The sequence below is a fragment of the Malassezia sympodialis genome, genomic scaffold, assembly GCF_000349305.1.
Source record: "Malassezia sympodialis ATCC 42132 genomic scaffold, msy_sf_22, whole genome shotgun sequence".
Lineage (NCBI taxonomy): Eukaryota > Fungi > Basidiomycota > Malasseziomycetes > Malasseziales > Malasseziaceae > Malassezia > Malassezia sympodialis.
In genome coordinates this window covers 20,447-47,583 of record NW_017387820.1, presented here as the reverse complement: position 1 = coordinate 47,583, position 27,137 = coordinate 20,447, and the positions used below count along the sequence as shown (strand labels likewise).

At 52.8% G+C, this 27,137-nt stretch overlaps 10 protein-coding genes and 1 pseudogene across 11 annotated transcripts; 10 read left to right on the top strand and 1 right to left on the bottom strand.

Moving 5' to 3' along the window:
• Positions 1-81: 81 nt before the first annotated feature.
• On the top strand, positions 82-1,218 carry MSY001_3265 (uncharacterized protein; the record flags this gene model as incomplete). The annotated part of the gene is made up of 1 exon (XM_018885159.1): positions 82-1,218. One exon carries the CDS (start codon positions 82-84, stop codon positions 1,216-1,218), a length of 1,137 nt encoding a protein of 378 aa, XP_018741747.1.
• A 213-nt stretch (positions 1,219-1,431) lies between these two features.
• On the top strand, positions 1,432-3,219 carry MSY001_3264 (uncharacterized protein; the record flags this gene model as incomplete). The annotated part of the gene is given in 2 exon segments (XM_018885158.1): positions 1,432-2,754; positions 2,773-3,219. 2 exon segments carry the CDS (start codon positions 1,432-1,434, stop codon positions 3,217-3,219), a joined length of 1,770 nt encoding a protein of 589 aa, XP_018741746.1.
• An 87-nt stretch (positions 3,220-3,306) lies between these two features.
• Positions 3,307-4,619, top strand: MSY001_3263 (uncharacterized protein; the record flags this gene model as incomplete). The annotated part of the gene is made up of 2 exons (XM_018885157.1): positions 3,307-3,347; positions 3,446-4,619. The coding sequence occupies 2 exons, from the start codon at positions 3,307-3,309 to the stop codon at positions 4,617-4,619; spliced, it is 1,215 nt and encodes a 404-aa protein (XP_018741745.1).
• A 978-nt stretch (positions 4,620-5,597) lies between these two features.
• MSY001_3262 (uncharacterized protein) lies at positions 5,598-6,704 on the top strand (the record flags this gene model as incomplete). Its single annotated transcript, XM_018885156.1, has 2 exons — positions 5,598-5,824; positions 5,858-6,704. The coding sequence occupies 2 exons, from the start codon at positions 5,598-5,600 to the stop codon at positions 6,702-6,704; spliced, it is 1,074 nt and encodes a 357-aa protein (XP_018741744.1).
• A 16-nt stretch (positions 6,705-6,720) lies between these two features.
• MSY001_3261 (uncharacterized protein) lies at positions 6,721-7,922 on the bottom strand (the record flags this gene model as incomplete). The annotated part of the gene is made up of 2 exons (XM_018885155.1): positions 6,721-7,770; positions 7,878-7,922. The coding sequence occupies 2 exons, from the start codon at positions 7,920-7,922 to the stop codon at positions 6,721-6,723; spliced, it is 1,095 nt and encodes a 364-aa protein (XP_018741743.1).
• A 111-nt stretch (positions 7,923-8,033) lies between these two features.
• Positions 8,034-9,758, top strand: MSY001_3260 (uncharacterized protein; the record flags this gene model as incomplete). The annotated part of the gene is made up of 1 exon (XM_018885154.1): positions 8,034-9,758. The coding sequence occupies one exon, from the start codon at positions 8,034-8,036 to the stop codon at positions 9,756-9,758; it is 1,725 nt and encodes a 574-aa protein (XP_018741742.1).
• Positions 9,759-10,483: 725 nt separating this feature from the next.
• On the top strand, positions 10,484-13,114 carry MSY001_3259 (uncharacterized protein; the record flags this gene model as incomplete). Its single annotated transcript, XM_018885152.1, has 1 exon — positions 10,484-13,114. The coding sequence occupies one exon, from the start codon at positions 10,484-10,486 to the stop codon at positions 13,112-13,114; it is 2,631 nt and encodes an 876-aa protein (XP_018741741.1).
• A 150-nt stretch (positions 13,115-13,264) lies between these two features.
• On the top strand, positions 13,265-13,884 carry MSY001_3258 (uncharacterized protein; the record flags this gene model as incomplete). Its single annotated transcript, XM_018885151.1, has 2 exons — positions 13,265-13,588; positions 13,768-13,884. 2 exons carry the CDS (start codon positions 13,265-13,267, stop codon positions 13,882-13,884), a joined length of 441 nt encoding a protein of 146 aa, XP_018741740.1.
• Positions 13,885-14,110: 226 nt separating this feature from the next.
• MSY001_3257 lies at positions 14,111-14,779 on the top strand (annotated as a pseudogene). The gene is made up of 2 exons: positions 14,111-14,426; positions 14,454-14,779. Coding segments are annotated over exons 1-2 (642 nt in total).
• Positions 14,780-15,765: 986 nt separating this feature from the next.
• MSY001_3256 (uncharacterized protein) lies at positions 15,766-16,266 on the top strand (the record flags this gene model as incomplete). Its single annotated transcript, XM_018885150.1, has 1 exon — positions 15,766-16,266. One exon carries the CDS (start codon positions 15,766-15,768, stop codon positions 16,264-16,266), a length of 501 nt encoding a protein of 166 aa, XP_018741739.1.
• Positions 16,267-24,433: 8,167 nt separating this feature from the next.
• MSY001_3255 (uncharacterized protein) lies at positions 24,434-25,234 on the top strand (the record flags this gene model as incomplete). Its single annotated transcript, XM_018885149.1, has 2 exons — positions 24,434-25,079; positions 25,107-25,234. The coding sequence occupies 2 exons, from the start codon at positions 24,434-24,436 to the stop codon at positions 25,232-25,234; spliced, it is 774 nt and encodes a 257-aa protein (XP_018741738.1).
• Between the last annotated feature and the right edge of the window lie 1,903 nt (positions 25,235-27,137).

Sequence of the window (27,137 nt, the reverse complement as noted above, 5' to 3'; positions counted from 1 at the left end):
AATAGACATGTAGATGCGGAGTGGGAATCACGTGAAACTGATGTGGGGAAGCGAAGGCCGGGGCCGGCGATTCTTATCATCATGTCGAAGACCTTCCAAATTGCGGTGCTGCCGGGCGACGGTATTGGCCCTGAAGTTGTAGAGCAGGCAGTTCGTGTGCTGGAGCGTGTGTCGACCAAGTCGACATCGTTCCAGCTGCAGATGCAGTCATACGATTTTGGTGGCGCTGCGATCGATTCGGCCGGTGAGCCACTGCCCGCTGCGACGCTCGAGGCGTGCAAGCGCGCCGATGCCATCCTGCTTGGCGCTGTCGGTGGCCCGAAGTGGGGTGTTGGCAAGGTGCGCCCCGAGCAGGGTCTGCTGGCGATCCGCAAGGAGCTGGATCTGTACGCGAATGTGCGACCTGCGCTGTTCCCGTCCGAGTCGCTGCTGGACCGCTCGCCGCTGCGGCCCGAGGTCGCGAAGGGCACCGAGTTCATCGTTATCCGTGAGCTCGTCAAGGGTCTGTACTATGGCGACCGCCAGGAGGCGGACCTCGATTCGCCAGACTCGAAGGGCGAGGCGTACGATATGATGGTGTACAACAAGGCGGATGTGCAACGCATCACGCGCCTTGCCGCGTACCTGGCCCTGCGCTCGTCGCCACCTTCCAAGATCCACTCAATCGACAAGGCCAACGTGCTGGCAACGAGCCGCCTGTGGCGCCGCGTCGTCACGGAGACGATCGAGAACGAGTTCAAGGACCAGGGCCTCGAGGTGGACCACCACCTCGTCGACTCTGCTGCGATGGTCATGGTGTCGAACCCCCGCAAGCTCAATGGAATTGTGCTGACCGAAAACATGTTTGGCGACATCCTCTCGGATGAGTCATCGGTCATCCCGGGCTCGCTGGGTTTGCTGCCCAGCGCGTCCCTTTCGGAACTGCCTACAGGTGAGGCACCCTGCAAGGGTCTCTATGAGCCTATCCACGGCTCTGCGCCGGACATTGCGGGCCGCGGCATCGCGAATCCCGTCGGCACGATCCTCTCGGCGGCGCTCCTGCTCCGCTGGTCGCTGGGTCTCGAGAAGGAGGCTGCGGCCATCGAGGCAGCTGTCCGCAAGGTCCTCGACGCCGAGGAGACAGGCGGCTTTGGCCTTCGCACTGGCGACCTCGGCGGCAACGCCACGACGTCGGCGGTGGGCGACAAGGTGCTCGAAGTGCTCGACACGCTCCTGTAGATAACGTATCTCGGCCGAAAAATCTAGTGTGGAGGTGTGGGAGTCGTTCTTCGGCGGGAACGATAATCGTCGGACGCGCACGACAGGAAGGCGACGACCGAGGTGAAGCAGTCTAGCGTCATTGACATGTCGGACGAGGGACGGTCTCCGAGTCCGTCTGAAAGTTCTCGCTCGAGGAAGTGCGAGCAGGCTAAAGTGCCCAAGCGTCGCGCGATGTCGAACGACTCGGTGTATGAAATCCGCCGCAGCGATTCGTTCGCAAGCTTGCGTGCGCTCGCGCAGCTGATCGACAATCGTTCTGGATACTATGAGGAGGTGCGTGTGAGTGACGAGGACATGCGCACCCTCAAGAGCTCGGGTCTGCGGGCCTTTTACGAGGACCAGAACGAGGTCCTCGATGGGTGGCGCGAGGTCGACGAGGTGCTCGAGAGTCAGTTTCCCACCGAGGTGATGCGGCGCTTTGCGCTGCCCCACTCGCAAAACTACGGCACGATCCACGGCTTCGAGTCGCATCACGGCCTCAACATGCGCAAGGACTACCCTCACCGCCACCCTGAGGACTACGAGGATGGCTTTGCGACCGACGACGACGAGTATGTGGGCGCGCACCCGTTCTCGCAGCACTCGATGCGGCGCACGCGGCGCATTAGCGAGCGGGCATTGACGCACATGGCCGGCGTGATGGCCCGCGGCTCGCGCGTGGACCTCGCAGCCGAGAGTTTGCAGGACTTGACGTCGTCCGGCGTGATCAGTGAGTCGCTGCGCGACCGGCCGAGCCTGGCCGACGTGCTGGAGGACCCGGAAGGGGGCGACGACGCCGAGACCAAGAGTGCCAAGGGCGGGGCCGACTGCACGCGCCCAGCCAAGCTGCAGCAGAGCCGCTCGACGCTGCGGCAGCTGCTAGCATCGAACCCTGCGGTGCAGTCGCCATGCCAAGAGGCACCGCCGGCCCCGGGCGACTCTCAGCCGACAAGCGAGCCGCCTGCGACGGGTCCTGTCGCAGGGCGACCGGCAGGGGCTGTGTGGACGAAAGCAGACCATGAGCAGGACCAGCTCCTGCAGAATGTGCCGACACACCAGCGGAAGCAGGACACCGACGCATTTGTGCAGCTGTACATCAATATGAACCTGCTCGTGAATTTGCTGCTGGTCGTAGGCAAGGTCATTGCGGTGCTCTCGTCCAACTCGGTGTCGCTGCTCGCAAGTTTGGTCGACAGTGCGCTGGACCTCGTGTGCACGGTGGTGATCTTCATGACGTCGCGGGCATCGGCATACCGCAGCTGGCACACATTCTACAAGTACCCGGTCGGCAAGCGGCGGCTCGAGCCGCTGGGTGTGCTGATTTTCAGTGTGCTGATGGTCGTGTCGTTCGGGCAGGTGCTGCTCGAGTCGGTCAACCGCCTGTATGGCGAGCTCACGAAGTCGGACACGGTCAAGGAACCGTCGCTGCCGATGGTGGGCGTGGTGTTCATGGTGCTCACGATTGTGATCAAGACGGTCATGTGGCTCATGTGCCACAACCACAAGAACTCGAGCGTACGTGCGATTGCACAGGACTCGGAGAACGACGTCATGTTCAACATTGTCTCACTTGTGTTTCCCGTGATCGGCCAGTACCTCGGGTGGCGCCTCCTCGACCCGATCGGAGGTGGGCTCCTGTCACTGTACATTATCTCAGAGTGGGTGGCGACGCTGGCGGACACAACGTCCAAGCTGACTGGCAAGGTCGCGAGCGCCCAGGACGTGAGCCGGTGCCTGTACCTCGTGTCGCGCTTCTCGCTTGTGCAGGCCATCTCGGGCTTCGAGATGTACCATGTGGGCGATACGATGGTCGCGGAGGTCGATGTCGTGCTGCCGATGAGCTTCAAACTGAAGGAGGCGCACGACCTCGGCGAGATCATCACCTACTGCATCGAGAGCCTGACGGGCATCGAGCGGGCCTACATTCATCTTGACTACAACCCGGCCGGCCAGTCCGGCCACATTGGCCGGCGCGGATAGTTTGTATATACGTGGAGGAATGGCGCAGCGATCCGCATGCTTCGACTGCCACGCGTCGCGGGCCGCCCGCTGGGCGTGCCGCGGCCCATGGTGCCGGTGCGCGCGCGGCCCATGCCCGCTGTGCGCCCGTACGCGAGTGCGACGTCGCCACGCACTGCGCGTGCTGGTGGCGTGTCGATCAAGTCGGGTGTCCTTTTTGCCGGGTACGTCGCGGCCACTGACCCAGACTGTCGGCATTCGCCGTCGCCCTGACCGTGTATGGTGTGTGGGACTACTTCGCCGCCTTCCGCGTGTGGCCCAAGGAGTTGCGAGAGCCGCTGCGCGCCGGACTCAAGGCGCGCAACAAGGGCCAGTGGGAGTATAGTGCGGCCAAGTTCCGCGAGGCCCTGCGTATCGCCCACACTCTCGACGATGCAACGATCGGCAGCGACCGCCTGCTCAAGACGACGGGCATTGCCATCGCGCTCGCAAGCGTGCTCGAGGAGGACGAAAAGTGGCAGGACGCCGCCCTCGTGTATGTCGATGCCCTGGACGAGGTCCTGCAGCGCAGCGAGTCGCGCTCGCCACCCGAGAAGATGCGCGGCGTCGCGCTCGCCCAAAAGGTAGGCGAGCTCGCGCAGCGCAGCGATGTGCTGGTCCCGCCATGCCCGGTCGCCGACAGCGACGCGTGCCAGACGAGCGAGCCCGCCGAAGGGTACCTGGCATGGAGCGTCGAGGAGATGCTGCGCCTCGTGCAGGCGCCGCGCAGCGAGGGCCCCGTGCTCCTCGCGGACCTGGACCTGCCCGCGTGGGTCTCCGCACAGGACCTCGGCGCGAGCGTCGAGGCGCTGGGCGCGTTCTATGCGAGCCACCAGCAGGCCGACCTGGCGGTGCCGCTGTACCTGCAGGCCATCGCCACGCTGCTGCCGCCCCAGGCGCAAGGGCGGCCGCCGCCGACCGTCGCCGACCGGTGCCGCGCGGCGATCCTCATGAACAACATCAGCCAGGCCCTCACGCAGACGCGCACAGACACCGAGACGCTGCTCAAGGCCATGGCATGGGCGACCAAGGGCCTCGACCTCGCGACCCTCACATCGTACCGCGCCGGCTTCCTCACGGCGCTGCCGCCCGACGAGCGTGCGCTGCTCCTGCAGATCAGCGGCCACGACCCGCACTCCGTGGCGCCCGTGGCGCCGGTCGTCGAGACGGCCTCCGAGGCGCGCCTCGAGCAGGTGAAGCAGCAGTGCCTCGGCACGCAGTTTGTGCTGCTCTACAACCTCGGCATGTTCTACTCAATGCACAACGACAAAGAGACGGCGCGCATCCTTTTCCAGCGCGCGATGCGCCAGGCAGAGTTCCTGCAGCTGCGCGAGGCGCGCACGCAGTGTGCGCGGGCGCTCAAGCGTCTGGAGCGCGCGTAGCATGGCGCGCATCCTTCGCGCCGTGGCGCTCCCATACACGGCTCGGCCACCCGTAGAATGTACGCCCTGCGACCTGTGCAGTTGTGCGCTGCGCCGGGCGCGGCCGCTGCGTCATATCGAGGTGCACGGGCGGCGGCTCCGAGAGGCCCAGCTCAGCGCGCAGCTCGTCGATGGGCTGTGCCCAGCGCTGCTCCCAGTGGACAGAGAGGAGCGGCGTGCGCACGCCGTGCCCGAGCCGCACGGCCCACGCGGCCAGCGCCACAAGCGACGGCGTGTCGAGGGCGCGCGCGTCGCGCGCGAGCCGCGCGCGCGCGTCGTCGTTCGCGATGCGCAGGCTCCCGCCGAGCGCAGAGAGCACGGCAACGGGCAGATGCATGTGCGCAGCCTCGAAGTACTTGACGACCGTCTCGCCCAGCGTGGATGTGGGCATGCCAAGGAGCACATGGTAAAAGTCGTGCGTCTCGCGGTACCGCTGGATCACATAGCGCGTCTCGTACGTCGGCATGTAGCGCGCCTCGCAGCGGCCATCGGGGCCGACGCGGTTCGCACGCAGCCAGTCGATCCATGCGCGCCCAAACGTACCGGGCGGCAGCTCGGCGAGCGCTGCGGTGTCGACAGTCTGCGAGTTGAGCGACGGGCGCGCTATGAGCAGGCAGCGGCCCTCGTGCGTCGAGCGCATCTGCGCCACTAGGTGGTCGATGCGCGGACGGGACGATACCTGCGTGAGTACAGTGAGCAGGTCGCCGCGGCTCGGGCTCAGCAGCAGGCCCAGCGCACTGCCCGCCCCAAGCAGCGCGCGCTCCCACAGGGCGGGGCGCAGGCCATAGTCCGGTCGCTCGTGTGCCTCGTGTGCATGTGCATGCTGCGATGCCTTGTTCGCGTAGGCCGCGCGCGTCGTGTGCAGCGCACGCGCGCGCGCCACGGATGCCACGCCACCCCGCAGCAACATGGCCGGACGACAAGTCTCCACCTGACGAAATGCCTCGAGAATGCGAGCGGTGTGGCGAGGCGCGTGCAGTGCTGCGCCGCCCCAAGACGGGGCACCTCGTGTGCCGCGAGTGCTTCTTTGTGGTGTTTGAGACGGAGGTGCACGAGACGATCCAGCGTGCGCAGCTGTTCCGGCGGGGCGACCGCGTGGCGATTGGCGCGAGTGGCGGCAAAGACTCGACGGTGCTGGCCTACGTGATGAAGACGCTGAACGAGCGGTACGACTATGGGCTCGAGCTGTACCTGCTGAGCATTGACGAGGGCATCACCGGGTACCGCGACGACAGCCTCGAGACGGTGAAGCGCAACCAGGAGCAGTATGGGATTCCCCTGAAGGTGCTGGGCTACAAGGAGCTGTACGGCTGGTCGATGGACGACATTGTGGCGTCGGTCGGGCGAAAAAACAACTGTACCTTTTGCGGCGTGTTCCGTCGGCAGGCGCTCGACCGCGGTGCGGCGTCGCTGGGCGTGGACCACATCGTCACCGGGCACAACGCGGACGACATGGCCGAGACTGTGCTGATGAATGTCCTGCGCGGCGACACGGCGCGCCTCGAGCGATGCACGGAGATTATCACGCGTGGCCCCGAGGGCGACGACGGCGCGGCGGGCGGCTGTGGCGGCGGCGAGGGCGAGTTTGGCGGCAGCGGTATCAAGCGGAGCAAGCCGTTCAAGTACGCGTACGAGAAGGAGATTGTGATGTACGCGTACTTTAAGCAGCTCGACTACTTTAGCACCGAGTGCATCTACTCGCCGAATGCGTACCGGGGCTATGCGCGGGCGTTCCTCAAGGACCTCGAGAGCCTCCGGCCGTCGAGCATCATCGACATCATCCACAGCGGCGAGAACCTGCACGTGGACAGCCAGGTGAGGCGGGCGGTGCAGCGTACGTGTGTGCGCTGTGGCTACATTTCGTCGAACGAGCTGTGCAAGGCGTGTGTGCTGCTCGAGGGTCTCAATCGCGGCAATCCTGCGATGGGGATCCGCTCCGACAAGTCGCGTGTCGTGCGTGAGGCGCGGCAGGACGGCGAGATTGGGCACACCATCCCGCGCTGGGAGGGCGTGCGGCGCAGCGCGCCAGCCTCAACGGCGTGGTAACTATGCATGATGTACACTATCGCTTGAAGATCGTAACGCAGTCTTCGTCTTCCAAAACGTGGTCGCCGCCCACGCGCTGGCCACGGGGGTGCTTCGCCGAGGTGCCCCACACCACCGCACACTTGAACTGCTTGAAGATTTCGCGGTGGATCGCATTGCAAAAGTCCTCGACGGTGCACTTGCCGCGGCGCAGCACGACCGGCGACGTGTAGTCGGGCGGGCTCTTGCGCGGCTTCGTATATACGCGCACAAGATCGAGCTCCTCCCACATCTTGTCGACGAGCTCGTCAACGTTCAGCCACATGCGCGACGAGATGGGCACCGAGTTGGGGATCTTGTACAGCAGGTCGAGCTCCTCAATCGAGATCGAGTCAATTTTGTTCAGCACGTAGATGCACGGGATATAAATGCGGTTGCCTTCGATCACATCGATCAGCTCCTCCACGGACACGTCCTCGCGGAACGCGATGTCCGCATTCGAGATGCGGTACTCGGACATGACAGCCTTGATCTCATCGTGGTCCAGCTTGGTCAGCGGCACAGTGTTGGTGATGGCCAGGCCACCCTTGTCCTTCTTCTTCACAATCACATTCGGCGGCTTCTTGTTCAGCCGGATGCCAAAGCCCTCCAGCTCCGCCTCCAGGATCTGCTTGTCGTGCAGCGGTTTGCCCACGTCCAGCACGATAAAGATCAGATTGCAGGTGCGCGCCACCGCAATCACCTGGCGACCACGACCCTTGCCGTCCTTCGCTCCCTCGATAATACCCGGCAGATCGAGGATCTGGATCTTGGCCCCACGCACGGTCATCGTGCCTGGCACCGTCGTCAGTGTCGTGAACTCGTATGCCGCCGCCTCAGAGGTCGTGCCGGTGAGGCCTGACATGAGCGTCGACTTGCCGACGGACGGGAAGCCGACGAAGCCCACACTCGCAATACCCGTGCGCGCCACATCGAACCCAATGCCGCCGCCGCCGCCACCGCCGCCACTCGGCGTAATAAGCTCACGCTTCAGCTTGGCGAGCTTCGCACGCAGCTGGCCCAGATGGTAGGCCGTGGCCTTGTTTTTCTGGGTCCCTGTGGTTAGATATGCTACACGTACGGGCCATCTCATCTTCGATTTCCTTGATCCGCTGGACCGTCGACTGCGCTGTCAGCAAACGTAGAGCGACGTACCATCTTGGCGAGACGACAGTCAAAAGCGTGCACGAAGAAAGACATCTTTCGCTCGGCCGAAGGACGACCACGCGGCGGAGGTCGCATTAGCTTCTCTGAATGGTCCTACGAGTCCGTCCCGGGTCGTACGGGGCGCGCACTGCTGCGCCGCCGTCCATGCTCAAGCTCGTTGTGATGCTGCTCACGTATGGACTTCACATACTGGCAGCCACAGTGCGTGGCTCGCCCGTGGATCCCGGGGCCGTAGTGATGCGCTCGGTGCCTGAAGGCCGCGGCACGGACCACGGCTCAGTCCCGATCGAGCATGGCGACCCGTTCAAAAAGACGTTTGATATCATCATGATTGTGGGGCTTGTGCTTTTGGGCGGTGTCTTTGCCGGCCTCACACTTGGCCTCATGGGTCTCGACATGATTAACCTGCAGGTCCTCATGACGTCAGGCTCGGACCAGGAGCGCAGGGATGCCGCTAAGGTCATGCGCCTATTGGAGCGCGGCCGCCACTGGGTCCTGGTCGTCCTCCTCCTGGGCAACGTCATTGTCAATGAGACACTTCCGATCTTCCTCTCCGAGTTCGGCTCGGGCCTCTCGGCGGTGATGATCTCGACCATTTTGATTGTCATCTTTGGTGAGATTGTGCCGCAGTCGATCTGTGCGCGGTACGGGCTCAAGATCGGCGCGGTGTGCGCACCCCTTGTGCATGTCGTCATGATCCTCCTCGCCCCCGTCGCGTGGCCAACCGCCAAGCTGCTGGACTACTGCCTGGGCGAGGAGCACGGCACGACCTACCGCAAGGCCGAGCTCAAAACGTTCGTGTCGCTGCACCAGCAGATTGGCACAGAGAACCTCAACGACGACGAGGTAACGATTATTCGCGCGGTCCTGGACCTGAATGAGAAGACTCTCACCGACGTAATGACACCCATCGAGGACGTGTACACACTCCCTATGGACTTTGTCCTGGACGAGGACGGTGTCCTGGAGCTTGTCAAATCAGGCTACTCGCGCGTGCCGATCCACGAGCCCCACCGCCCTGATGCGATCCTGGGCATGCTGCTCGTCAAGCAGCTTATCCAATACGACCCGGAGGATGCCTGGCCCGTGTCGCGCTTCAACTTGATGCCGCTCCCCGAAGCATCGCCGGACCTGAATTTGCTCGATGCAATCAACTACATGCAGTTCGGCCGCTCTCATATGATCCTGGTGTCGAAGCACCCCGGTGAGCCATCCGGCGCCATGGGTGTCGTTACGTTGGAGGATATCATTGAGGAGATGATCGGCGAGGAAATCGTGGATGAGACCGACGTGTTTGTCGATGTGCACAACAAAATCAAGGTCGTGCGGCAGCGCACACACCAAGACAAACAGGAGCAATGGCAGCCGTTGATTCGTGGGATCATCGAGCGCCGTCGCAAGTATGGCGGCCCCAGCCAGGCGCCGCTCCACCGCAGCTTTGGCACCATGAAGGAGACACAGGGCAGCAGCCACCTCCGCCCGCACAAGTACGGTGTGATCCCCGTGACCAAGGCCCGCGACAAGGTGTGGACCAAGAAGCCGGGCAGCTATCGCGACTATGACTCGCAGAGCGAAACGTCGCCGTATTTCCATGGCAAAAAGCCCACAACCCCAAGCTCCATGGCGTCGTCCACCGGCTTCACCGACTACAACGAAAGCCTTCCATCATGTTCGCTCAACTTGTCCGAGTCAGAGCGTCGATGCGAAGCGAGCGGCCCTTACATTGTGGAAATGGGAGGCGGTCAGCCGCGGGTCCTCACCGTGGCTGATGTAAATGAGGAGACAGCCCGCGACCAGCGAGTGCGCTCCGCCGCCAACAAGGCATCTTCGAGGAAGGAACCAGACTCATCGCAATCTCAGAACGAGTAGTAACGTTTACCCTCCATGCAGCGTGCTTATGAAGACGACCCGATCGCCAGGCTGCAGTACGTAGTCCATTTCCCCTTCGAGTTCCCAATCGCTGTCATTGATCAGAACGAGAATCCCTGGCCGCACACGATCGCCCTCGACAAAGAGCTCTTCCCGCTCCTGGATCATGTGCTCGCGAATGTGGGCCACCAGCGCACGCACATCCGGCAGAGATGATCCGTTCGACGGCACATCCACACGATGCACCTTCTCATGCGGGGGCGCAAGAAGCAGCTCCGTGCCTCCGCTAGCCGTGTCAGCCAGGCAACACCTACCCAAATTCCACCATCACAGGCACGCTAGGTACGACCATAGCAGCAGTTGATAGGCTAGATTCTCCACTGTGACACCGTTTTCCTCGAGAAATTTCGTCGACAAGGCGATGCCCCGTCAAACGTCGAAAGAGCCAATCATATTCTGGTCTTATTTTGCATGTCTTGAAAATCCAATCATTGAGCCGATCTGCACGATCATAAAGGTAGATTTCGTGCCTACGGAAAATCAACCCATCAGAATTTGACCGTTGTACATCTACATCTAGACACGACAGCTGCACATCAGCGGCTCCTCACTCTTCTTTCACCTTCGTGTTGTTGCCTGAAAGTCACTTGTAGGTGGCACATTCTTCCCGTCTGGTACGTGTTGTGGCACACTGATAAGGTAGTGTGACTTTTCGTGTGTACATCATGAAGCAGACAGCTTTCCTGCTGTTCCTGAGCTTTGCCAGTGCCCTGCCGGCCTTGGCCCAGAGCGGCGGAGGTGATGAGCAAAAGGACTCGTCAACTCAGGCCATCGTTTCCTCGATTATTCTGGCCATTATTCTTTCATGCATTTTTCTGATCGTGTTCTTAATCTTGCGACCCCGTTATCCGGCTGTGTACCAGCCGAAGTCGTACCGAGCCAAGCCAGCTTGGCGCAACACCGAGCCGCTTCCGAGCAGCACGTTTGGCTGGATTTCTCCGTACCTGCGTAATCCCGACAAGGAGATTCTGCGCATTAACGGTCTTGATGCATACTCGTTTATTCTCTTCATTCAGCTGATGATTCGCATTTTCGTTCCTATTTGGCTATTGTCGTGGGTGGTGCTGATGCCTCTCTATGCCGCTAATATTGAACATGGCAAGGGCCTCAATATGTTCGCATTTGGAAGTGTCATTGGTGCCTCTTCAAAAACTCAGCAGCTTCGCAGCTCTGGTGTGTTGATTTTGCACTACATCCTGGTTGCCTGGGTTGTGTACAACATCCATGCAATCATGATGAAGTTCATGGAGCTGCGCAAGGAGTTTTTGACCTCGCCTGAACATCGCAACACGAACCAGGCCAAGACATTCTTGGTGACTGGTGTGCCAAATGAAATGCTCAGCGAGACCCGTATGAAGGGGGTGTACGCTGATATCCCGGATGGTGTCAAAAAGGTGTGGATCAACCGCAATCTGAAGGAGCTTCCCGAAATGATCGAAGAGCGTGACAAGAACGTGAACAAGCTCGAGGGTGCCGTGTCAAAGCTTATCAAAACCGCTGCCAAGAACGTGAAGAAGGGCAAGGTGGAGCCTATGGCCCTCTCTGAGACACAGGAACCGTCCTTGGAAGTGGCTGAGCACTACGTGCCTGCTAAGAAGCGCCCTACTCATCGCCTTGGTAAGATCCCCTGTATTGGCGAGAAGGTGGATACGATCAGCTACTGTCGCGAGGAGATCATGCGCCTTAATCGGGAGATTTCTCAGAAGCGTGAAGTGGTTCTGGATGACTACGTGAATTACCCGCCGGAGAGCAGTGCCTTTGTTCTATGTAACACGATGCTCGGTGCCTACACGGGCTCCAATGCCAAGGTTCACCCGGAGCCTCACAAGCTCGCCAAGCGCTATCGCGAGGTGCACCCAGATGACATTGTGTGGACGAACATGAACAGGAATCCATATGAGCGCAAGGCCCGAACCGTCGGTTTCTGGGCACTTACAATTGCTACCATCATCTTCTGGACGATCCCGATTGCACTTGTGTCTCTGTTCTCCAGTGTGGATTACCTGCAGAAGAATGTCAGCTTCCTGAGCTGGATTGAAAACTTGCAAGTGGCCTCGGGAATTCCCCTTGGTGTGATCAAAGCCGTCCTTCCTACGGCAGCATTGGCCATTCTGAACTCTTTACTGCCTCCATGGCTGCGCTGGCATGCGAAGCAGAGCGGTGTACCTACTCGCACCGGCATTGAGCTAAGCCTGATGGACCGTTTCTTCCCCTTCCAGGTGATTCAGAACTTTATTTTCCTGACAATCCTTGGTGGAATTCAGCAACAAGAAGACCGGTTCCAACAAGCAATTCATGACCCGGCCGACTTTGTGGCTACGATTGCCATGGCTATCCCTACACAAGCGAACTTCTTCATGCAGTATGTCATTCTGATTGGTCTCTCAGGCGCTGCTGCCATGTTCCTTCAGTTGGTGCCTATCATTGTCTACTATGTCAAGATTAGGTTCTTGTCGTCGACGCCCCGTAAGTTGTGGCACCTCCGCAATGATATGGGTGCGCCCGCCTTTGGTCAGCTGTACCCTGTGACGCTCCTTATCACTGTTTTGGGCTTCGGCTACATGATCCTGGCGCCTATCATGAACGGATTTGCCGCTGTGACCTTCTTCACGCTCTACCTGGCTTACCGTTACCTCTTCCTGTATGTCTTTGATTGTAAGCCGGTGAACGAGACTGCCGGCCTATTCTTCAAGAAGGCCATCAACCAAACCTTTGTGGGTCTCTATGTCAGTCTGTTTGTGGCCGCATTGATGTACCTGTTCAACTCGGGCGCGAACCAGAACTTTATCGCTATGGGTGTGCTCACCTTAGTTCTGCTTGTCCTTGTGATTGCCTATCAGGTGTACTTGGGTATGCTTTGGAACAAGAGCATGGAGGAGATCCCTTCGATTTTGGCTCAACAGGGTCAACAGGCGCCGACGCAGCAGGCTGTGACTGACGCTCCGGATGCGCCCCCTGCCTTGCCTGAGAAGGATGCTTACTATGCAGACGCCCAGCAGGGCGCCATGGTCATGCAGCCGAGTGCGCCTGCGCATGTGCTTCAGGTTGAGCCGCCGCAAGTGAGCAAGGAGAAGGACGAGACGGAGGAGATTAAGACCATGAATGCATTCTATCACCCCTCCCGCACGTCGATGCAGCAAATCATGTGGTACCCCAATGACAACTACGGCATTGGTCGCTCGCAGGCCCTTGCGGACCAGAAGGCCGGCTATGAGTCCACTACCGAGCATGCGTTCCTTAACGAGAAGAGCAAAATCGATGAGGATGCTAACGCCCCTCCGGGTCAGGATCTTTAATAGGTCAGATGGGCTGGTTTCTTATGGATGCGATCTCATAGTGTCATTTTAATCTCAATTGTGTCTATAGTAGCAATTCCTAACAGATCTCTTGCATTTAGTGGAGGTTTCACGCACGTTTGAAGGCACGCTGCGACTTAATCTCTGGTCATGAGGGAGGATGTCGTAGCGGGCCTGTCCCAGCGGATCTGCGACCACATGAATAGTGACCATGCTGATGCTGTGGCACATTTGTGCATGTTCCATGCTCGACTTCCTCGCTTGCCTCCTTGGTCGGCGATGGAATCTATTTCAGCCACGACTATGGTCCTCCAATATAAAAGCCCTGAAGCCGAATATGATGCCTCGAGCGCAAGGTTATGCACTATTCATATATCCTTCGATCCACCTCTCGAGTCTTCGATGGATGCAAGGAAACGTCTAGTCGCTATGAGCAGAGAAAGTGAAGAACAGAATCGAAACCACTACAAGCAGGTACGTAACAAGTTCTGACAAGAAGCATTCTGCAGAATGGAATATGCAAGTCATTCTCGAGAAGACTGACTATTTCTTGACAAGTATGTTAGAAGAATTTGACATGCAGGTCCTATTACTGTTGTAATGTTAGTGTCGCTGCTGGCAGGCTCTCACAGGGTGATGCGCATGACTAACAGCCCGAGCACTTGGAATGGTATGGCTATGTTCCATACGGCATTCAAGATACTGGCAGCAATCTGCCTCGTGTTTTATCTATGTCATTTGGTCCAACACATAAGTTGTGCATGGGCTAATGCGGCACCTGTACCTGCAAATACGGCTCATTGGCCCTCTTGGCTCTGGACAACGCTGACCAGGCGCACTCTCCCTGCACTCACCTCTGAAACATGGAAAAACCAAACAGTTGTGATTACAGGAGGTTCCAACGGTCTGGGTGCGTCCGTGGCCAAGCTTTTGTTGGAACGGGGAGCCAAAGTCATCTCTTTGGACAAGTCAAAGCCAAGTTTCAAGCATATGAATATGTCAACGTACCACTGTGATGTATCTAAGCAACATGAGCTTACAAGCGTTGCACGAAGCATCATATCTACACATGGCTCTCCTACTATCGTAATCAATAATGCCGGAATGAGGAATGGCCTTCCCTTGCTTGCGCTGCCAAATGATGCACTGAGAAGGTATGTATATCTGTCCTCATGTTGTTGTACCATCGAGACAAATACTTTGGCTCACTTTTGGATCTTGAAAGAGTTCCTCCCCCATATGGTTGCAGAAAAAAAAGGTCATGTCGTGACCATTTCATCGTTACTGGGATATACAAGTGTGGCACAATTGAGTAAGTACATGCAAAATTAATTCTTAGCGGACTACGTTGCATCGAAGCATGCCTTAGTGGGGCTGCACGAGTCACTGCGCTTCGAATTGGATACAATCTACAGGACACCTTATGTTCGTACAACGCTTGTCACAACGGGGCAACTGGATGAAACAAACATGTTTGCAGGAATTCAATACAACCGCCTTGCCCGCTTTGTTGCTCCCTCTGTGCAGGTAGGGAGAGTCGCTAAAGCCATCGTGGATGCATTGGAGAAACAGGAGAGCCGGACTATTATAATACCTTGGTATGTGGCAGCAGCGCCACTTTTGCGAGTACTGCCGTCTTTTCTCCATGATGGGATACAACGGGTACGTCGGGAGCTACTGATGAATAGGCATTGGGCGCAAATCATTCCATGTCTTCGCTGATATCTAAACAAAGAGAAAGGACTACATCGACTTCCTAAATTGAATCAGCCGGGGTATCTAGTGACTAATTTACGATTGATCGGGTCGTGAGTATAGCGCAAGTAGGGACGAACTTGAGTAAAGCCAGGAAATTGCTTGCTTGCTTGTTCATCTGACACGCTTGGGTGAATTATCACATTTTGGCCAGGCTCCCAATTGGCAGGCGTAGTGACAGATTGCTGATCAACAAGTTGAAGAGAATCAATGATACGTAAAATTTCATTGAAGTTGCGCCCCGTAGATGCAGGATAGGAGAGTTTCAGTCTAATAATGTTGCGGGGGTCGATAACAAATACATCCCGGACTGTCAAAGGGTTTCCCAACGCATCCACATTAGTGGGGTCCAAGGCATCCAGCATGTCATATTGTGTGGCAATCTTTCGGTCAGGGTCAGCAAGAATAGGAAATGTGACTTCGTGTCCTGCAATAGCTTCGATATCCTTAACCCATGATTGATGCGAGTTCACGTCATTAATTGACAGCCCAATGACCTTCACCCCACGTTTATGGAACTCATCGGTACAACGGGCAATTTCACAAAACTCAGTCGTACATACAGGTGTAAAATCGTCTGGATGGGAAAAAAGAATGGTCCATGAACCATTCATCCAACTGTGAAAGCGGATTTTCCCCTCCGTCGACTGCGCCTCAAAATCCGGCGCTACCGAACCAAGTCGTAATGCTGTCATACTGGATCATTCGCTAATTTGGTCCATGCACGGGAAGACCCTGGAGAAATGACCAATCACTTAGAATAATGGCCAATCATATGAGTCAAATGGGAAATTGCGGAGTTTCCAGATGCTTCGCACGTGTCTTATCTGGCAACACGGGATTCCCCATAAAAGCCAGTCTGGTGGCATTTCATAGCTTCATACCCTATACCAACAATGTCGAACAGCAACTTGGAAAGCCAGGCTCACGAATTCGCCTCTGACATGTCGAAGAAGGTCGGCAATGCCGCCTCGGAGGCTCAGGGCCACGTGGAGAACGCTGCCCAGCAGAGCCACGGTGCTATCAGTGATGCCGCGAAGAAGGCCGAGAACAGCGTGCCTGAGGCCAAGGAGGGTGGTCACAGCCTCGTTGAGCAGGGTCAGGAGTACCTGAGCCAGGCTTCGAAGTACGTGCAGGAGCAGTCGCAGAAGCTCTTCAACAGCGAGAGCTCGGCTGCCTCCGCCACCGACAACTCGTCGACTCTTGGTCAGATCAGCGAGCAGGCCCAGAAGTATGCTTCGGATGCCATGGACTCAGTTAGCAAGGCCTTTGGCTCTGCCAGTGACAAGGCTTCCCAGGGTGCTGACAAGATCGCCGGCAACGAGTCGTACGTTGACAGCGCTCGCCAGACCGCTAGCGACGCTCTCGGCAAGGCTCAAGACTACGTTAAGAAGTAAATAATAGCGTCAAACTTGTAGAAAGAATGACAATGTAGTCGATTTGCGGGGTAGTTAGCCTTGTGAGTGGGCCATAAATAATTATTGAACATGGGTCTACTTGTGGAGAGGTTCGTTCCGTCAGACGAGTTTCACTCTGACTATGGAAGAAGACCTTGTTGAAGATGTGCTATCTGCTTATGCCGGGAATATATTAAGCCCTGATGATAGTATAACTTTATCATTAAGGAAGGAAGAGTTGAACGCTGCACCACAATACTTGGACGAAGGTCCTCGCACGTTGATACCTGCTCCCTGGCGACGGCCAGTGACAGTTGATGATAATATTAGTGAAACAAGCTCTATGATTCGGCTAGAAGAAGAGGATCAGCAGGCGCGAGAAGAATGGGATGAGGGTGTTAGACAGTTGCAGACCGCCTTTCAGATTGTTATCATACCATTGGTCGGGAAATGGTTCGGTCGCCGCTGGAGCTATTGGTGTAAGTATGTGGATGGACCATTAACGCTGCAGTATTCTCAAGATATTTCCAAAACTTTGTGTAATTCTCTAAAGTATAAGATTTATACCCCATGTTGCTAGCACGATTGATGCTTCTGTAGCTTTCTTCGCCTAACCTTGTGTCTTTCTATTTTGTCTATATGGGCACTGACCAGTTACTTTTTGTTTGTATTTCCACAGTTCATTATCCTGTTGGAGCAGAGTCGTATCGCTAGAAAGTAGAGTTTGGCTCGGTGTAGTTCAGTCGGTAAACAGTGTTGTGAAACGTGGAGGACGATCTGAGCAACCGAAGAATTTTTTTTCGGTTGATATCTTGGCACGATGAATGAGGAGCTGCCTAGAATAGTGATTGTTGACCACTATGATTCATATACAAGAAACCTCCTTCCGTTAATTTCGTCGTGTTTTGAACCGCCACCCAGCGCTGAACTCCTAAATAATAGAGTTACAGTGATTCGGCATACACATGAAGCGCTCGAAGCAGAAGAGTTCTGTGCGAATTTCCTACCGCATGTGGATGCCTTGATTTTATCACCAGGCCCCGGATCTGCAGAATCCTTATCTGACTTTGGGACGTCTATGTCTCTTCTACAGCATCCAGCATTACATGATTTTCCCATCCTGGGCGTTTGTCTTGGACATCAAGGTATCGCGAAAGCAGCAGGTGGCACAATTGATCAGCTATCGGAGCCGTTTCATGGTAGAAAAAGGGCACTTTTTATGAGTGAGACTGGAAGAACAGACGGACTCCGAAGCATAATGGATGGGGTAGAGGATGGCACCGAAACTATTTGCTATAACAGTCTCATTGTAAATGAAGATTCATTACCCGAATATATTTCTGTTACTGCGAGATCATATATAGATGGTGAAAGCAAGAAAACTATTGTTCAAGCAATCGAGCACAACAAACAGCCGCATTTTGGTGTGCAGTTTCACCCTGAAAGCATAGAATCATGCGCAGGCAATGTGGTTCTTCGTAATTTCCTCCACAATGTGGCCAAGGTTTGGAGCAAGAAGGAACCTTCGAGGGTCAGAGCATGGGCCGATCCAGCTACGTGTCTTCCAGCTCAAATTCAGAGTTTAGGTACATTTTGTGTTGCCCAGGGAAATGCACTTCCGCTTCACGAGAAAAAATGGCGTCTTCAGCAAAAAAGTTGGCCTGCCGCCCAAAGCTTAAGGGAAGTGTTGGCAGTACAGGCTCCTGCATTAATGAAGAGGCTTTTCAGGAGTGATGAAGTGGGGAGTGTTTGGCTAGACAGCGCTAGTCCATTCGATCCTCAAAGCAATGTGTCGGTGATGAGCCACTCGGATTTCGTCTTGACGTATAATATGGAGGGTTGTTTGCAGTTGGCCCTTGGCGGCAACCATAGCCTTCAACAGGTGGATATGGGCAGTCACGAACAGTTTTGGGACTGGCTCGATGAAGTGCAACGAACAATCCAGTCGCAAATGAAAGACTTGTCGCCTAACAGAAGTACGACATTTAGGACTGGTTTCCTTGGCATTTGGAGTTATGAAATGAAGGACGAGTCGCTGAATTTAAAAAAATTGTCTGCGGAGAATTACGAAGGATGTTCTAACACTTTAGTGGATCGGATGGAACTTCCTGCGGCTCAATGGGCGTTTTGCAGCAAAGTGCTTTGTTTGGACCATACTTCAATGACGTGGACTGCATACGCACTAGTGAAAGACGAGGGATATGCGGTAGGCACTCTTGTCCAGCTGGAACAGTTAGGTGCACAGATTGGGGTCCAAGCGCGTGACGCAGAAAAATGGTTCTGTGAAGTTGAAGTTGCGGTGCTGGAAACTAGCAATATTTCAAAGTCGTTGACCCAAGGGCTTGCTCTTTCTGTGGACGCTCTAGATGACGGAGCAGTATATATGGAAAAGGTTGAAGAAGCTCGAAAGCTGATTAGTATGGGCGAAAGCTATGAAATTTGTTTAACTACTCAATTCGAAGGGAGTGTTCCGGGGCTCGATGGCTACGACGACTACTTTTCAATGTACTGTGCATTACGGAGAAAAAATCCGGCGCCATTTGGAGCGTACTTGGAACTCCTTCCTCTGTATGGAAAACCTCAAGCTATTCTCTCTACAAGTCCCGAGCGTTTCTTAACTGTAGCAGAGGACGGACATGTCGAAATGCGCCCCATTAAGGGCACGAAGGTACGGCCAGGATGGGGACCAGGTGAAGAAGACTGGTTTAGCAAGGCTGCTGATCCTGACATGAAAACATTTATGGAACAGGAGGACCGACGACGCAAAATGCAACTTCATAAAGACCCAAAGGAACGAGCAGAAAATTTGATGATTGCAGATCTAATCCGTGCTGATCTGCAATCTGTTTGTTATCCTGGATCAGTCACTGTCCCGAGACTAATTGCCCTGGAGACGTACGAGACAGTGCATCAACTTGTAACGTCCGTCGTGGGTACTCTACGTCCAGGCATTGGCTGTGTCGAAGCTACCAAACGCTGTTTTCCACCTGGCAGCATGACCGGTGCTCCAAAACGGCGCAGTGTTGAACTCATTGAAACACTCGAGCGCCCACTCCATCAGCCAGGAATGAGTAGTCGACGCCGAGCAATGTATTCAGGGGCTTTGGGATTCATTGGCGTTGATGGTGCATCTAATTTATCTGTTGTCATTCGCACAGTTACTGTGCAAGCTAACAATGTAACGGTAGGAGCCGGTGGTGCTATTACGTTTTTGTCAAGCCCTGAGGGCGAGTGGGACGAAGTGCTCACCAAGCTAGGATCCGTAGCTGCACTAGCCACATAGATTACATTTCACCGCATTCTGTCATTAGTGATATAAAACATACCAGAAATGCAAACATCGAGTCGAGGGCGATCGTTCGTACCAGTGGGAACATTCTCAATCTTTCTCACGGTAAGCATTCCTTCAATCACTTTGCCGAAGACAACATGCTTTCCGTCCAAAAATCCAGCAGGCTGCGTGGTAATAAAAAACTAGGTTAGTGAATGATACCGTACTTGGGAGCCATTACTGTTGGGACCTGCATTGGCCTGCGTTAGTAGTGGTAACTCACCATACTGAGTAGACCAGGCGCATCATGTTTTAGCGTAAAGTTTTCATCGGCAAACTTGTCACCATAGATACTAAAACTTCCGGTACCATCCCCGTTCAAAAAGTCACCGCCCTGACACATAAAATCTTTGATTACACGATGGAATAGAGCACCTTTATATCCCATGGGTCGGTGGTTTACACTGATATGAGCTAGAGGTACAAACCGATATTCGCCTGTGCACAATTGCCGAAAGTTTTCCGCAGTTCTAATTAATGTAAGAGATCCTAGCACATACTTAGGTACAACATCAGAGAAGAGCTCAATTTTGATGCGACCGGCAGGGTTGTCTCCAATGGTGATGTCGAAGAAGACAACAGGTCGTCCGTTAGTACCTGCGCCTACGATTGTCATTATGCTCCAGCGTATGTGAACAGATCAAAATTAGACCGATTTGCCCTCCACCGTCTCCGCGTATACGCTCCCACTTCCCATGAGTTTATGGTCCAAACAAGCTCGCTTTCTTACTGGCATTCGGTATAATGCTACGGGACGATACTTTCGCATGCCTCCGAAGGCCTTTCACACAGCTAATAGGCTGCATGTGCGGCAAAGAGCACCGCTACCGTCGTACGTGCACATCACATCTCACTTGTCAGCGACGCCGAAAAGTATGACCCTCTTGTGAACCTTTTAGAGGACGAAAATATCCCTATTAGGATCAATAAAGTATCTTCAATGGGTGTTCAACTTGCTGATGGCCAAGAATATCCGCCGACATGTGTCTTCCTTGATGGTCGCGCGTTTGTATGGACTCCTCCTGCTATCGATAAGACGAAGGCTATGCCGAACGGGCACGGATGGGAAGCATGGACGAACGATATTTGGGTCCTATTTGAGCTGACAACGCCCCGACCAGGTGCGTACATGATTGTCTCACTCTCTTAGAGATCCTGATCCTAGGCACCGGTGACGTGGTTTTACCTGTACCTACGCGTATCAAATCCTACCTGAACTCCCTGGGCATCCAACTGGACGTTCAAAACACTGTATGTTTACCGCTCTAATTTTCAGCGCAACGCATGCTCAACTTTCAACCTCTTATCCGAAGAGGGACGCAAGGTAGCTCTAGCGTTATTGCCGCAGTCCAACTAGCTGTTATCTTTATACTATAAGTTTAAACAGTTTCACATCATAATAGTTAATGAGGTAACGGGAAAATGTTGCACCCATGAAACCAACGCCGATATAGATGACCAGCCGGGGCGCATCTAGTGTCAGTACGAAACACATACCAATGCAAAATCTCTCTTCAGACGTGCAGTGAAGCGTGCATTCAGGCTTCATTGTAGATTTTTTGCTGTTGCGAGTCTGTCCTTTTTGGCTCTTTACTTGAGTACGTAGACGAAGAGAATCAGTGATCGACATTTTACCCATCAGTCGTTGTATAACGAATCTTTTGCATATCCTGTATGATCTCGGGATTCCCGTCTTCAAAATAGGAGTTGCACAGACTTTCCAAGCAACCAAAGGTGCAATGGCTGCTGTCAGAATATACAAGAACGTACCAAAAATAAGCGACGCTACCAATCTCCCTCGAACACTTCGAAGAACCATGAAATTCCAAAATGCGGACATTCTCCAAGTCAGTTCGGACGGTAGAATCGAAGTGAGTCTTCTCAGAACCATATCGAGTCTTTCCATGTCTTCGTAAAAGTAATTGTTTGTGCGCCAGTTTCCAATTGCAACACCGAGAAATGCACCCACGAAGCAGACCACTGTCATATAAGAGTAAAAATGCGCATACCATCATCATAACAAGGGCAGGGCTCCAGTGGAATAGGCTGAATAACCAAAGAGAGACACCCAAGTGCAAAGATTGATAAAGGGACTAGGCATATTAGCTCGTTGCACATACCTAAGGAGCCCCGCCATTGAAGCATTTGCTCGAAGTATGAGTCAAAGGCCAATGCACCAAGTGCAGAGATTGCCCCTATTAAAGCACCAGCAACACAGTCTAGAAGTCAGCGCAATGAACTCACCAATTATGCTATGCATTCCAAGGTATAAACGACCATATATGACCGTGCAAGTATAGAACAAGATCACGAGTTCGGTCAATGGAGATGAGCGTATCAATGTAGACCATCCGTTTGGCTGCATCAATTTAAAGTCAATGAGGAATGATAGCGTTTTCCGAATCTGAATCAGGAAATAGTAAACAGCAATCGACATTCCTACCGCATTGGCAGAATGAGTTGAGGGAAAGCCATATTCTAAATGGTATGACCCAATGATCAGTCGACGCACTGGTGGTGACAATGGTCTCTCAATACAGAAATAGTCCTGGTCTGTTAGTATGAGAGAAACGTCTCACTTTTACAATCGCTGTAAGATATACACCAAGGCCCAGTGTTAAAATTAAACTGGCTTGTCAGCTAACGTCTCGCCATTAAGCTTACATTCGCCCAAAACTGGGCTCCAATAGCAAGTATATCGGAGGCAAAAATAACAAGAAAAACGTATGTGAACCCAAGATAGAAGTATACAAAAAGTACTTGTCCAAGAAAGGATGCATAACGTGCGCCTTTCGGTGTTACATTGGAATCACAAATACACTCAACATACCTGGTGCCGGGCTAAGCTTACAGAAGACTCCCGGACATGGCTCCGAATGGCATTTCTAAGAAGCCAAAGAGCTCCATGATGGCGACGGTTGGCGTCATGGCCAGCACCAGTAGCGTGACGTACCATGTCAGTCAACAAAAAGGAAACAAACAGTAACTCCACAAGCTATATAGACACTGAATTTTCAATTAAAAAATGATCGAATTCTATACAGAATCACATACTAGAATAACCAAAAGAAATCAAATAAAAGTAAAGATATTAAATAAAAATATTACTCAAGAATTATTATTATAAATAAATATTCAGAAGTATCAAAGTAACTGATTTTATTTTCATTTTTAATAAACGCACGAGATTATTAAATTCAAAGAAATATATTTATTCCAAATTATCTCGAATTATAAATGATAATTATTCGTCATATCAATTCATTTAAAAATAATATTTATTTGCTATATCTTTTAAATAAGAATTGATAACATTGTTGCACAATTAATTTTTCATTGATTGAATTTTAATTTTTATGTTGATGAATTTTATATCCTTCGCGACATTTTATTCTATTGATTATTTATGTTTATTTTAAATATCAAAACAATGTTTCTCCACTTGTGCATTTTTATTGACACTCTCCCCTCTCCACATTGTTGTTATGTCGCACCAGTACGTATCGCTTGTGCCTTGAATGAATTCTAATTCAGCAACATATCGTCACTCTCAGATGCGCAAATTCACGAGCTTAACCAGAGAGCTATAGATGAGTCACTTCAATGTCATGTTGGATATTCCCATTCTCTGGTTAGTGCCGAACAGCCTTTAAATTTACTATTGCAAGTATACCATGACAATCTCAACTTCATCGGGGAGATCAAGTGGCTCATTTCGGAATCTCATTACAGTGGAATGTATCAACTTAAAGGTGATGGCAACTGCTTTTATCGAGCCTTTGGATTCGCGTTTATCAAGTCTTTGTCATTGTCTCAAGATCGAGCGTCGCAAGTACGCACTGCTGAACAAATTGAATCAACTTTCCCGCTTCTTGTCAGCAATGGTATTGACGAAGATATCACTAGAGATTTTTTTGAACCCTTTCAAAGCCTGGTCCGTCGCGCGATAGGTTTTCAGACAACGTCGGCTTTAAGCCTTCACGATCTTCTCGAAACTTTTAATGACCCGGAAGCGAGTAATTCGATCGTCATGTACCTGCGCCTTCTCACAAGTACTCACCTCAAGGTAAGTACCAGAAAATTTAAACATTACAGCTAAATGCCGCTGAATACGAACCATTTCTGATTTCCCTGAACGAGAAAGGCCCACTTTCTATGAACGATTTTTGTACACAAGAAGTTGAATCTTTTGGAAAGGATGCGGATCATTTACAAATCACAGCCCTTTGCAGAGCTTTAAACACTTCTTTGGAAGTTGTCTATCTTAATGGACAAAATAATTCAGCAATGAATTTTAACTCCATGACATCGTCGACTTATAACGAAGTTATTCAATTGATCGAGTCTCATCCTTGCAATATTATCTCATTCTGGGATGAGAAGGCTTCACACCACATTGGATCACTGCTATATCGACCTGGTCATTATGACTTGTTGACAATGAAACCTTAGCTCCGGTAGTGTACAGGTGCCTATGAAGCAGTGTGTCAGAACGCTCGGGCCCTATAATCACGTGCCTCCAACTTTTTCATGGATCTGAGTATTTGGTCGTCTCCATCTACGTTCAACTAAAGTGTTCACGCGTTCTTCGTCAACCGCCCGGTGAACGGACACTTCATGGACAGAAGCAAAGTGGTAGAAATCCACCCTGAGAGGGTTGGAAATGTGTCATCTTCTTCATATCCCCATCAAGTACCAGGGGTGTCTGGGGCTTGGGACCTTGAAACATTCAAGAAAAATCTTAGCGTCGCTCTTAGCCGCTGGACCTCGGAGCTATGCGAGTTTGATCTTGTGGGCGTGGATGCAAGTATCGCAAATGCCATTCGGCGCACACTTATGGCCGAAGTGCCCACTGTTGCTATCGAGCATGTGTATATTTGGAATAATACCTCTATCATTCAGGATGAAGTCCTCTCTCACCGTCTTGGTTTGATACCTCTGGCTATTGATCCACGGAAACTAAACTTTAAGCTACAGGATGAGGCGAATGATCAAAATACTGTTGTTTTCACACTCAAGGCAGAGTGCAAAAAGCGCAACACTGGTGATGCAACCATCGAAGGTCGCTACGTTTATTCGTCGATGTTAGAGTGGGATCCTAAGGGTGACCAAGCTGAGCTGATGTCTGATTCACCACCGAGACCCATCCATCCCGATATTGTAATTGCAAAAATGGCGCCGGGGCAAGCCATGGAAATGGAGCTTCATTGCGAAAAAGGCATTGGCAAAGATCATGCCAAATTCTCCCCCGTCGCTACGGCCACATATCGTCTGCTTCCTCTAATTGAAATCTTGCAGCCTATTCCCGAACCTTTAATCCCTAAGCTTATCGCTTGTTTTCCTGAGGGTGTGCTTGAGCGAGGTGGTAAAAATGGGGTTCAGGTCGCAAATGCTAGAAAAGATACAGTAAGTCGTGAAGTCCTTCGACATCCCGAGTTTGAAGGTCTTGTCCGCTTGGGACGTATCCAAGACCATTTTATGTGTACGTCGTGCTTTTGCTAATGGACAGTCTGCGTTGAATCAACTGGTGTATATGAGCCGGAGGACCTGCTTCCGGCCTCTATTGAGGTATTGCGGAATAAAATCGCACTCCTCAAGCTTGCACTAGACGACATGCCGAGTGCATCTCACGTATGATGATAGTCGTCTTCCGTATTTACGTTTAAATCACAATGATCAGGTCGTCATCCCCATTGTCGACTGTTTGTTTGGATTCCAACGATTCTTGTTCCCTGCTCACAGATCTTACTTTCTCTGATCTGTTCGACGGGGGCTTTGATCCGCGCAAATTTGCTCGAGGGAGTGTCTCAGGCCGCGCTGAATGTCGTGCGAGTAACTGGAATGAGCAAAAGAATACATACCCTGGCTGTTGCATCATTTTGCTCCATCCTAGCATTGATAGTAGGCGTTAACTTATGACTCCCATCATTGAGATTCTTTCCCTGTAGCGTTGCCTGAGCAATACTGAGGGCTTTTGCAGCCAAGTTGTTGTGATCCAAGTTATCAAGGAACTTTTTGTCAATATCGTCATTTGATTGTGTCACTGTTTGTACATTCGCCGCACTTGGATTATATTTTCGTGTTTTGACAAGCGTATCCATTTTCCTGAAGGGCAAGTATTCCTGATCCTCCTTTTTTCGCTTCCGCTGTTCTTTCTGTTCTTTCCCTCGTCCCAGCTTCGTGGTAATATCATACATCCTGTTCGCTGGGTCACTCGTATGTCGGGGTCCCTGGGTGGCGGACACCACATAGGTGGGACCTGCCAGCGATGTACCTCCCACGTCCAGCCCGCCCAAGTCTCCTCGTGTGAACACTCTTTTACTGGAACGTTCTCCTTGGAATGGCCTGGATGCATTCATAGGCTGAGAACTAAAAGACGATGTCCTAACGTTAGTAAGGTTGAAAGACGTACGCCGTGGCAAGCTCCATGCGTGACCGCTGTCTGGTTGCCACAGCCATTTCTAGATGCTTGTGGCATACACCGTCGGACCTTCCCTTCAGTACAAAGGCATGACAACGCTTCCCATTCTTTTTCATAGCACAACAGTGGGCATAACTTTCAGCCAGCCCAATCACCAATATTGACTCGGAGGAGCGAGGCGTTATCGTTAACTCTCGCGACGGTTGCTGAATTAGATGTGAATACGTACTCCATTGCGTGGTGGCAAGATTTTTGGATTTAATATGGCCAACAGTACCCCATCCCTTTCTTTCCAGAGTTTCTCAAATGCACTGCGATCACTCTTTGAATGACTCGCATTAGGCCCATCGTCAAAAACTAGCATTCGCATTGAACAATGCCCAGGAAGCTCCCTGTTTGTGTCGACATATTTGGCACTAAGATCTAGCAATCGAGAGCCAAAATATTTGCGCGTCACTTTAGTTGGATCCTCATTATGGTCAGTGTTATCGGCACTTGTAGTGTACTTGAGTTCAGTTTTTTCGCCCATTACGGCAAACAAAACCCAGTCACCATAAAGAGGAATTTCGTAGTTACCGTCCATCATTGGTTTCGTAGTATCACGGGTATAATCTGCAGACGACCCGAGACGACCAGTGAGGGAATACAATAGACTGGGCGACAACGCATATCGACAGTCCATATGGTTCTGCAAGCGCATATGAGTCAAGTACCGTGTCCTGGGATAAGAATAAAGAAACGCACTTGAGCTTTGTCTGTGAGTTTGGTTCCAATCTCTCGAAGTTAAGATCGTCAACAGGGGGTTTATACTGTACAGGGCCTCGTTCCAACTTTTCTAACAGCTCGAGCCGTTCGTTCCTTCCAGTATCACAGACAGGTCGCTGGTCAAAAGATTTGCTTCTAGAATCTCGTAATGATTCCTTCTCTTCACGTTGTTTTTGACGTGTTTGCTCCAGATTTTGTACTTCTGTAGCACATTCACTCAATGAGGTGGAATGGAGGCGTTGCATGTATTTTGCACGATTTTGAGCGTGCTTTAAGGATATCTCGCGAAGTTCATCTACTAATCAGTATTCAGTACGCACCTGCTCCTCTTTTAGTGGATTCTGACATATAATT